At 42.6% G+C, this 12,190-nt stretch overlaps 1 protein-coding gene across 1 annotated transcript; it reads right to left on the bottom strand.

Annotated features, from left to right (window-relative positions):
- Positions 1-8,909: 8,909 nt before the first annotated feature.
- Positions 8,910-9,716, bottom strand: LOC109150203. The gene is made up of 2 exons (XM_019298120.1): positions 9,394-9,716; positions 8,910-9,261 (listed from the first exon to the last, which is right to left on the bottom strand). Exons 1-2 carry the CDS (start codon positions 9,714-9,716, stop codon positions 8,910-8,912), a joined length of 675 nt encoding a protein of 224 aa, XP_019153665.1.
- Positions 9,717-12,190: the final 2,474 nt, after the last annotated feature.

Here is a 12,190-nt window from a genome sequence, read left to right as displayed (position 1 = left end):
CCTTAAATAATTATATAATATAATGAAGATAATTGTTGAAGTTATGGAAAGTGTTTATCTTGGATTGAAAACTATATTTAACAAATAGTTGGGTCATCTAGATAGTATAAAATTAAATCAAGCATGATAGAAGATGATACGAAATAACTTTATCAAGAGCGGAGTATAGTATTTGCTCCAAACGGCTTTAGGAAAATATTTTCACTCCTTTTCTTCTCTAAGTTTTTTTAGGTAATTTTGCTTTTACTGTTGTTGTGATCTCGTCACCGGCCATGCATGCGGTGGTGGATCAACCGCCGGACCTCCGTTTGCGGGTGGGAAACGTGGTTGAGGCTGGATCGAGAATAGTAAACAGGTTCCGCTCCTCCCAACAATCCTTCGCAAAAATAACGGTTGTAAGCATCGTTGGTACTCGATGAGGATGTTAGGATGGATAGTAATGACATGAACTGGTTTGAGGAGAAGAATAATGTGGAGTCAAACGCAGAGACTGAGGGAAACTAGCCAGGGGACGGGATCTCGGTGGTTCATATCTCGAAAGAGCTGTGGAAGGAACTCGTTCACCCTTGGATGAATGCACTGATAGTGAAGTTTTTTGGGAAGGTTGTGGGCTTTGGCTTGTTCCAGCAGCGGTTATTGCAGCTATGAAACGTAACGTACAGGGGAAGATGAAACTCATTGATATTGGGTATGGGTTTTATGTGGCTCGCTTCCAGTTGGCTAAGCCCAACCCAGGCCTAGTGAGACCCATGCCTACTTTTCCGGGCCGGTTCAGGGTTGGTTCGACCTTGAACTGGCCCGTGGCCACCTCTAGCTGTGGGTGAGGCTTCTGGGGTTACCAGTTGAATACTTCTAGGACGATGTGATCAAAGCTATCCTTAATAAACTCAAACTGGATAGAACGATGGTCGGGGTTGAGAGGGGATGTTCGTAAGAATAGTGATCGAGATTGATTTAGAGATACCTTTGGTAGCGCATGTGCGGATTAGACATAGGATTCAAAATGTGGAATTTGAGGGAATCTATGTCGTTTCCTTTGCTTGTGGGAATGAGGCATAGGGAATTCATGTGCTCTCAAAGACCAAGGGAGGCTTAGGGTATACAACAGATGACAGATGATGCACAACCACTTGCTAAGATGGTGGAGGGAACGTTGACTGGTAATGGAGATGGGGGAAATACGACGCCTGGATGTTGGTTAATAATAGGTGAAGAAATTCCTCCCAGGGGAAAAATAACAATGTGAAACAAGATTCTAAAGGTGACATAAATCTGCAAAATAACTTCTCTGCATTATCAATTGGAATAGATGAGATGGGGATTAACCCATATTGTCTAGTTATGATAGAGGTGCAAGTTGTTCATCATATGCCGGTGGATGCTAGCAGGGATAAAGGTAAGAGTACTCTTTTGAGGCAAAAATCTAATAATGGTTCTCGAGGTGCTTTGCAGGGACTCCAAGATCTCCATCAAATTCTAGTGTTCATGGAGGGCAATGGGAATGATCAGAATAAATCTAGCCAACAAAAGAAGACCAAACAAAGAAACAAAAAGCAAACCAATATAGGCGCTAGTAAGGAAAATGGCATGGGGAGTAGTACCTTGTCGGGGGTAACCAGAATATCCTCAGCCATGGTGATCCTATGTTTGTTTTTGGAGATCACAATGCGGATGGCATGGAGGAACATCCTGCGGGTGTGACAACCAGTTCTAATTCTGGGAGTGAGGTGATGAATAGGGGATGCAGTGTTCATTCTCCCACTTCTTGCCCGATATTTTGATGAAAGTTATTGCTTGGAACTGCATGGGCGTGGAGAACCAGCATGTGGTCAAAAACGTCAAATGCGTGCTGAAGTTACATCATGTTGAGGCAATTTACCTTTAGGAAACTAAGACTAAGGAGGCCATGAAGATGGTGAAGATGAGGAGTGCCTTGTGGCTCACAAAGCACTGCATGGTGGAGCCCTTACACTTCGCAGCTAGGCTTTTACTCTTGTGAGATCATAACCGCTTTCCCTGTGATACTTTGCAGTTCAATTCACAAGTGATCCATGACATGATTCAAGGGGTGGGGGGCAATGTGTTGCGAATTTCCTTTGCATACATTAGACCCAACCCAGCGGCCAAGGACCTCTTTTGGAAGGATTGTCAAGATTATGTTGTGGAAGTAACTCTCATTGGGTCATGATAGGCGATTTTAATGGTATTGAAAAAGATAAGGAACAATGGGGGAGTCATCAGATTAATGGTATTTATATCCATAAATTTTTTATGGCGTTTAACAAGGCTTATAGTCCTTCTCTCAGAGAGAGCGAGGTTCACTTGGATGAGGCAGGTTGGAGGTCGTATAATGCCCTGGCGTAAACTTGATAGTCTAAAGCTAAGACATTTGTGTTACCTCGGGTACATTCAGACCATCATCCTGTTGATCCTGGTAGGGTTAGGGAATGATTCTAGAGGGGAGGGGTGGGGGGGGGGTGGTGAATAAACTCACTTAGATTTTTAAGAATTCTTCACAAATATTTAAGTTTACCTAAAGGATAAACTTAACTATATATTTAGAGTTTTAATGCACAGTAGAAATATATTTGTAACCCTTTTTAGTTCTATTTGCACGTTTGATTTCTTGAAAAAAAATTAGGTTGGTTTTGTTGTGAATAATTTGCAAAATGAAAATAGAGAGAGAGAGAGAGAGAGAGAGAGAGAGAGAGAGAGAGAGAGAGAGAGAGAGAGAGAGAGAGAGAGAGAGTTTTAGTTTTTATAGTGGTTTGACTGTTAACTAAGCTTACTCCACTCTTCTTCACAACTTGTGAAGGTTAGCACTAAAACCCTACCTTAGTACAAAAACCACTAAGTTTCCCCCTTGAACACAAAGCTGGACACAAACTTGCATCACCAGGTTTTTCAACTCAACGAGTTTACTCTGTACCTTTCTACTTATCCAAGTAGAGAATACATGGATTGAAGAGATAAATTTCTTCTTCACCAACTGGATGTCTTAGCTTGGATGAACTGGATCTTCGCACTTGAAGCAACTCAAGACGTCCTTGAATCTGGATAAAAACTTTAAGCGTTTGGCTCTCTCACTGGTCGCAAATCCTTGTTAATTTTCAAAGCTTTCTCACTATAATACTTAGAATGACCAGCACCATCTCCTGTAAAAGAAGAGGGTATTTATAGGCGTGAAAAATAGTTCCGTTGGAGGGAAAAATAAATTTCAAAAAGCCTACGAACTAGCGGGTAATCTATGAGGGTATTTGAGTTGTCAGATTTGTAGCCGTTGACCTTCAAATGTGCTGAACATTTGCTTTTTGTTCTGCACAAAAGGATGAGAATTTAATGTGAAATCGACCTTGGGATATGATGTAACACCCTGAAATTTTAAAACTTTTAAAACTTATATAATAAAGATGAATTCTCATTAAATCCCAAAATCAAACATAAGAGTGAGGGGTTCAATGTCACATCTGAGCTGGAGAACTCAGATGCACAGACTAAACTAACTAAATAACCTCAAAGCAATGTCAATACATAATCATGGCACGCAGGCCGAAAGGGAAACTAACTACTCTACGCTCCAGATCTTTAGCGCGCTCTGGTGTCTACTCATCTGTGCCTGAAAGCCAAATATATCTGTTCAGCGAGTGATGCTGGTAACCCACTCCAACGCGTTGAAATATAATATAGGTAGATATATATATATATATATATATATATATATATATATATATATATATATATATATATATATATATATATATATATATATATATATATATATATATATATATATATATATATATATATATATATATATATATATATATATATATATATGAAAACCATTTTGAAGCAAGAAGATATATACTTAGGAGACTCTAGCTTTAAAACCAAGAATAGACTTGACAGGTAGGGATAGGCACATTCAACAATGTTAAACAGTTATATAGAGATAATATCATAAGAACATGTATCTAAGGTCACAATTCACTTCCAAATCGTTCACATAATCAATCAATCATCATTCAAGTCACACAAGCATACTTTGATGGCGCCACGGGACCAATCGCATGCTCCGAACATGAGGGTTAGTACATATAGTACTAACACGGCCCCGCAGCACCCTACCTCATACCGCAGCATGAAGGGGGTTGATCGCAACGAACTGCATAGACCGTTGACGAAATCAACGGCGGATCACAGCCCTACACACCGTTGACGCGCTCAGTCGGTGGACTGTGATCCTCTTTACAAGGGGGGACTGCGACCCTACACACCGCTTGATAAACTCAGTCGGTGGGTCGTAGCAGATCAAGCCCTACATACCGACCGAGGGACTCATTCTGTGGACGATGATCTTCGGAGACTACGACCCTACACACCGCTGGCCCATCACTCGGTGGATCGCAGCTAACCGTAGCCCTACACACCGCCTGATCGCTCATTCGGTGGACTACAACCTTCCTCGGGCTAATGGTCCTACACACCGCCTGGCGCGTCCAGTCGGTGGACCACAGCACACGAGGCCCATGTGAACTGCAGCCCAAGAAGTGAATCACTGACTGCAGCCAGGAAAATGAACCGCAGCAAATAAGTAACCAATTTGACCGCAGCCAACTTCTGAACCGCAGCTCAGGAACACCCAATTTGATCGCAACCAAATTGGGGAATCATGCATCACATAACACATTGTAGCACGTAATAACACATTGGGAAGGGGGAGGTGTATAAATAGACTTATGTGTGATCATTCACATACTAAGAGTAGTCCTAAGGGGTTCATGCATTTTCCCCCTAGGCCAACGGGTTACCGATTCACTAGCACGCAATTCCTAAGACTCTTCTATCCTACGAATGGCACCCGAAACATCAAACTAGACTTAAGCACGACAAACGGGGTTCGTTAGGACACCACGGGGAATGGGGAACATCAAACGGGGAAGCCAAGGACCCGGGGTGGGTAACAGACCAGCGAGTAGCCGGTGGGTGGAGGGCCACCCGCCGACGACGATCTTCCGGGCAGCGGGTGGCCGGCCGGCTACCCGCTGCTTGGCGGTGATTCTCGGGCAGCGGGTAGGTGGCGGGTCCCCCTACCCCCACTAACTCATTCATCAAATAACGTGTCCCGGGATCCTTTGTGGGACCCGAAACCATGCTTAGACGCTTTTAAACGCAAATAACGACATCACATAGGCAATTAACGGATCAAAGCAAGAATCATATTGAACACATCCTAACATGACTTCTAAACATAACAACACCCGAACATGCAAATTCCCACCCAAATATAAATTAAGAACATCACAATACAAATTCCCAATCCAACCTAGGGCTCTAGTTCCCATCCAAATTATCAAGATCATATTTTATCTCTAACATCAAGAAACACCAAGATTTATCAAGAATCATCACATAAATATCAAGAACCTCTTTTTAATATCAAGATCATCAAGATCACACATAAAATCATCACATCAATCAAATAAGATTATATCACGATTATCATAAAGGAATTTATCAAGACACAAGCATATAGAGGGAGCCAAAGAAGGAGATTATAGCAAGGAAAATAGGTTTTGTTGAGACATGGGTTACCTCTTAACCTTAATTTCCTTGGCTATGAAGGGTCTTTTCTTTAAGATTTCTTCTTTCTTGATTTCTCCTATGGGGATTCTTGGGAATTCTTGTGTGGTGAAAGTTATTGTGGTGTGAGTTCTAGGTGCCTCCTATGTTCCTATTTATATATCTAAGATTCATAATTAGGGTCTAAATGGTATGGGTTTGCTAATTCTATTTCCTATAGGACTAAGGGATTGGTTTTAGGGATAAGGGTGCATGGGCTTATGGTGGACATTTCCTAATTAATTAATGAAATTTAATTCTTTCTTTTGGGCAAATGATTAAATAATTAATTGGTTTTAGAGGCCTTAACACGGGGTGTTACATATGATCCTAGGACTCTCTTTGTCTTTAGGAAATATTCACTCACTTTTTAAGGTTTCGAACTATTTACAAGAGAATATTTTCTGGAAGTCATACCGAGTTGTTAACTAGGTTAATGCCTCGAACCTTTTGTCCTCTCGGATATGATTGGTTGACTTTACCAATCATCCCTTAACTCCTTGAATGATCTTTATTTATCACTCTGTCTTTATATTATAATACACAAGAGGTAGACCATTCCACGAATCGATCTTTGCAACCTCTCAGTTTTTGTCTTCGAATCTTCTGTATTTAGTTATTTGTCTCTGATTAGACTTGAGTTACGAGTCATTGAGAGACAACCCCTTGGGTTAAGTCTTGGGTCTTCATCTTCATTCTTTTTTAGAGTTAACCCCTCGGGTAAGTCCTCGGTTAGAGACTTGACTTCCTCGAGTGTACATTCCGTTGAATACAGTTTAGCCACTCGGTTAAGATTTGAATGTTGAGTAAACTTATCCTAAGTCTAGGAAATAAAAAATATTGGGTGGGGGCGGGGTGGGGTCTAAACTCCTAAGTTTGGTATCAACAAAATCTAATACAAAGTGTTTCTAACAATTTTTCCCATTTTGATGATGCCAAAACCTATATTCTTACTATAAGGCTGAAATTGTCAAGAAAAGATTTTACATTACATACAACAAAATTTTAACAAATCTTTCTATGAGTAAAATTACAGGCAATAAGAACTCAGCGCAACCCCAAAATTACTTTCTATTAGTAATTCAAACATATTGCAATTAGAATAAAGCAAAATAAATCTAGTCTATTACAATGTTTACTTGCCTTAGTCGAGTTGACCTCCTCCTTGTATGGCGTCCTTGTCAAGTTGGTAGCTGATTTAAGCTCTGGAGCCAATGAAGTTGTCTCGGTTGACGAGTTGATCAAATTGGGGACTGATCTTGAAGTATATGTAGTTGTGGAAGGTTTTTGTGACATTGTCTCCTTCAACTACTCCTCGTCTCCACCACTATACGAACTCGGATGTGTTCATTCCATCAGCAAAAGAAGTATTGTTATCCCTTTGTATATCAAAAACTGCCTTTCAGATAACTTCATCCGGTTCTAATTTCCTTATTTTCTGCAAGGATTCAACTCTAGCCTTGACATGCCTTTCATGTTTAGTAACCTCCTCTTGTAGCCATTTCCTTTCACTGTCAACTTGTTCAGTTCATCACCTTTCTTCAGCAATCTTGTTGTTCATGTTGACCAGGTTGGCTTGCTTTCGCTCGCAGTTCCAGTGCGAGTAATTGGGTTGAATGTTGTAGCCTCTTAACTTCTCACCACTACCTTCCTTGTAAGGTTGATAAGGAACTTTCCTCCCTTCAGCATCAATTGTCATTTTGGTCCTGAAGGTAGTTCTTGTAGCACTACTTCGCTGTTTACCTGTCGCTCTATAAGGCTGAACTCCACGAAATGATGAAGCTAGGGAACGAGATGATGGTCCGAGGGACGAGAAGTATACTTGTTGAGCTCCACTAGCTTTAGCTCCACTCACTTCTCCCTTTTTGGCATCATTGGAGGTATGGCATGCTGGTTGTGCAGTCGGCTGGGACTGAAACAACTCTCGGATCTCTTAGAGTGTCATGAGCTGGTTGTCCCCTAGAACTGCTCGACTCTCAATGAGAAAATCGATCATTTTGCAAGAGAGATCAACACGTTCTTTCAGGCCGAATTGATCGTATTTGATGGACTTATGCTCTTCTTGAATCTTTTCTTGGCATTTGGTTAGGTCGACTAGACCAGCGTGAGCTGTCTCGATTCAGAGCATTAAATAAGCCATCATCATCTCGGTGCTGGTAAAAGATTACATCACGGTCTCCCTAAATTCTTGAGCTCGAGACAAGGGTCCACTTGGTCTTGGTTACGGGTACTGAGTCTCGACAAAGTCTTTGGCGGCGTTTGCTTCTTGAACAACATAAGCCTTTATCTCATCAGCTACTTTTGGCGTATGACGGGACTGCCTTCTTCAGGTTCCTGAATGAAGCCTTCTGGTCTTTGGCAATGTTTTGGAGAGCTTTGAGAACTGCTAAGGCATCTCCCATGGGCCTTGGAGCCAGAGGTAGCATCTACCCTTGATCAGAACTAGGTGGCATAAAGTTGTCATAGCTCGCGCCAAGTGGTGCTTCCCTTTTTCCACCACCGGTTGAGCTAGAACTTGGTGCGTACACGAACCCCTCTTCGTGACCTGGGTTTAGTTATGTTGTATGAGTGGTTGACGGTTAGCCTGCACCCCTGGGTACCTCTACTTCTCGAGTGGGTGTGGTTTTTGGCTGGTGGCCTTCTCTTCCTCCTCAAGTTAAGTACTCCCTCTGTACTTCAACCTCTCGAGGTGTTGATGGACTACTAGGTATGTCAATGACATCAGCCTCTCTACTCAGTACTGCATCCTCTTGAGTAGGGATAGATTGAGCTTGTGGGGCTGAGTCATCCACTCGTCGGTACAAAACAATTTGCATCTGATCGGTTGCCTCCTCAACCTTCTGGGTTGACTCATTGGCAACTGGTGGTGTTGCGTCCTCGGGCTTTGCAACTGAAGTGTGAACCACTTCATCCACCATGCTATTATCCATCTCAGCTCGAGTCGTTTAATGTCCGTTCTCCTCGGTTGGCACTCCTTAGTTACTTGGACCAGCTTCTAGATTGGGATCCACGAACTCGGCTTCGAAGCGAGAAAAGGCTTGAGCTTGCCTTAATTCCTTCAAGAACGACTTGGGAGGGCCAGTGGGAGTCGTGATGTCATCGTTGACCACTTTGCCCTTTCCCTTGGCAGTATCTCGTCCAACCTACTTCTCCCAATAGACTCGGGCTATTTCGTCTATTTGGGTGGTGATAGAGATAGAAGACGTGCCCATCCAACTTAGAGTGAATTCCTCTTCGGTCCACATGTGAGTCAGTCCTTCAGTAATGATTTCAAGACTCGACAAGCTCTACTTTTTCCATGTAGTGACCCTTAATAGCTCGGCTAGTAGGTCTTCATTTGTTGATAGCTCACTTGCCTCGCCAATTGAAATATTGGCCTTAGTTTGATCTTCATTGGCCAACTGTTGTGCCAACTCGACATCAACATTGATAGGACTTCTCGAGCGGACCAGGTCCTCGACTGTGGCTAGATCCTCTACATTCTTGCTAGTTTCACGAGCGATCTTAGCAATAATATCAGAGGCGTTTGCACTCGTCACCTCTTCTACTTGCATAGGTTTTTGTTGGAGGGTTGGAGTTTTAACAAAGTCTGAAACATTGTTCACGCGAGACTCGTCGTCTTCCCTAACCGAATTTCTCCTATCCTCGGTTAGAGGGATTTTTACTATTTCCACACAAATGGTAGGCTCTGTCCTACTGATCTCTCGAGCCACATCCACTCGGTGTTATTCCCCCTAGGTTAGAGCCATCTCGATTGATGTTTTTTCCAACCCCTCGGCTACCCTTTTTGGCCTGGTTGCACCATAGCCACTTTGTTGCTTAGATTTCTTCTTCTTTTTCCTTGGAGGTTGGGGTGCCGATTGGGTCTTTTCTGTTTGACTCAAGGTGCCCTTGAATTGTTTGCGCTTACGTTCTTGGGCTAGGCGGACCACCTCGGTTAGGGGAACGTCAAAAGAGCTATCTTCTGGTATTGGAGTAGGAACTGGTGCTGTAACATAGGTTGGAGCTGGAACAGGATCTAGGATAGGAGCTGAAGGAGTTTTCTTGCCCTTGGCCTTAGCAGGGGCTGGAAGTGGTGTTCCCTTCGGTGCCATAGCTGGAGATGCTCCTTTCGCAGGTTCTCAATGCATCTATGGACACACGACTTGAGAAAGTCGCATACTACTCTTGACCAATCCACTGGGTAGTTGTTGAGAAGCGCACTCAGCATTGTAAACTTATCCTTGGTCGCATCATTAGTGCCGACAACTCTGCTTTCAATAATCTTGCTGAGTATGTCTACTACGTGCTCATAGTCCGGTTTCAACAGTTTCTTCTTCAAAGAGAACTTTAGCTAGGCTAGGGCGTCCACTCCATTGGCTGCTTGGCATAGCTCGTCCAAGTTGTAAGCATGGCCTGAGCAATCCGGCTTGTCTCCTTCCCTCACCAAAAAATCAAACTGGATGTCACCATGAACGTTGGTGGCCTGAGTTTCATTCACCATTGACAGAATAGCGTCCTCCTTCTCCGACAGTTTGGCGTTCACGAAGAACTCAATCGCGTCCAAGAGATGAACCTCCTTGTAATCAAAAGTTGCAAACTTCAGAAGTCCTGCTTCCTCCATACATTTTAGGACCTTCTTCGCCATTGTCTTGTTATCGCTTTGACGGATGTAACCTGTCTGATCAAACATTGAACCAGCCTTGACTTTGCTACTAAGTTCATCAAGAACTTGCTCGTCATTCACTGGGTTAGAATAAGAAGAAGTAGAAGAGGAGGGGGCCTGGTTGTTCGCCATTGATGAAGGCTAAGAAAGCTTGAAGCTTTGAAGGTTTAAAGGTTTTCTAGGATTAAAGAGAGTTTGAGAGAGAGAAACGGTTTCTTCTTCGTTAATCGCTAAAAGTGAGACCCTTGGGTTGAAAATAGGCTTTTATATCTTGAGAAATGGATTGGGTTGCTTCGAATTTGTTCTGGTAACATTGAATGGCAACCAGACAAATGGCATAAATGCCCTTAGGAAATTTTGAATAAATGAGGAATACGGATCATTTTTTCAGGCTATAAGTACGGATGATTGATAAGGAGGAAAATATCCCCAAAAGGTGATATATGCATTAAATAGGGAAGGAAAAGTATACTCAAGTACTGAAATGAGCATTTAATACGATAGAGAATGCATTAAATGCCTTTCTCATCGCGTGTCAGTCTCGTCAGAGACGTGCTTGAGTGGGAGCCTGTTTCCCACTCTGCGCCGAGAATAAATAAATAATTTAAATTGTACCATTTACTTTTGACACTTCGATGCTTGACATGTTCACCTGTTTCCTTGACTTCTGCACTTCAGTTATGATTAAAACAATTTTCCGTTTGCAATGATTTAGAGCATTTAAGTTTGCCTAGAGAATTATCCATTCGAACAAACTTAACCTTTTTAATCATAAACAAGTAATCAATTGCGGTCCACCGTTTGGTTGCGATCAAACGTTTCTACATGAGCTGCGGTTCATACTTTCCTGGCTGCGGTCAGATGACATACTCTTGGGCTGCGGTCCACTGTTTGGTTGCGATCAAACATTATGATGAGCTGCGGTTCATCGGTCGGTTGCGATCGACCCCTCCGTGTTGCGATACGGGGCAGGGTGCTGCGGGGCCGTGTCAGAGCTATATGCGCTGACCCTCATGTATGGGCATGCGATTCGTCCTGTGGCGCCAACAAAGTGTGCTATGTGATGAGATATGGATGAGTTGTGATTATGAGTATCTTGGGAGATGTGACTATGGGATTTATGCTGGGGATTGTTTATGTTGGGTTATGATTATTAATTGTGCTCAGCTTTATTTGTCTTGCCTGTTGTGGATTGTATACGCTTGTTATAACTGTTGCTTGTGTCTAGCCTTATCTGTCGAGTCATTCCCGGTTTTAAAAGCTAGAGTTCGTAGGATATATCTTCATGCTCAAAATGGTTTTCGTATATCTTTATATATCTATATGTATTGTATTTCAACGCGTTGGAGTGGGTTACCAGCATCTCTCGCTGAACAGATATATTTGGCTTTCAGGCACAGAGGATTAGAGCACCGGAGCGCGCTAGACTGGAGCGTAGAAGTAGAGTAGTTTCCCTTTCGGCTTGCGTGCCATGTTATGCATTTACATTTCGGAGAATATTAGTTAGATAGCCTGTGCACCCGGGTTCTCTAGCCCAGGTGTGGCATAGCACCCCGTACGCTTATGTGATACTTTGGGATTTAGTGAGATGTTATCCTTGTTATATAAGTTTTAAATGTTCTTGAAAATCTGGGGTGTTACAGTTGGTATCAGAGCCTAAGTTTGACCCTAGGATAAGACTCTTGAAACCGGACTTTAGGACATTAGGCTTGAACTCTAGGTATTTAGGAACATAGGACTCGGGAATTTTAGGACGCGCGGTGAGATTGTGAAACCTACACGTAAACCCCCCTCACTTCATTCCTTCCTTGTCTAAAGAAAACCTTCCTCCGCTTATCGCGTCAAGGAAGGACACCAAGCTCTAAATTAATATTCTTATAAACATTGACTCAGAAAGACGACAGCATGGCACCCAACAGAAGA

This window comes from Ipomoea nil, unplaced genomic scaffold (genome assembly GCF_001879475.1).
Source record: "Ipomoea nil cultivar Tokyo-kokei standard unplaced genomic scaffold, Asagao_1.1 scaffold2219, whole genome shotgun sequence".
NCBI lineage: Eukaryota > Viridiplantae > Streptophyta > Magnoliopsida > Solanales > Convolvulaceae > Ipomoea > Ipomoea nil.
Note: the sequence above shows the minus strand (reverse complement) of the source record. Positions and strands in the feature narration are given on the sequence as shown.

Bases quoted from the DNA above. Each gene is read 5' to 3' on its own strand.
- LOC109150203 (XM_019298120.1), bottom strand. From the start codon at position 9,716: ATGGCACCGAAGGGAACACCACTTCCAGCCCCTGCTAAGGCCAAGGGC. The intron at 9,262-9,393 runs GTTGGAAAAAAC...AACCGAGGATAG, and splicing joins CCAAAAAGGGTAGCCGAGGG to GAGAAATTCGGTTAGGGAAG.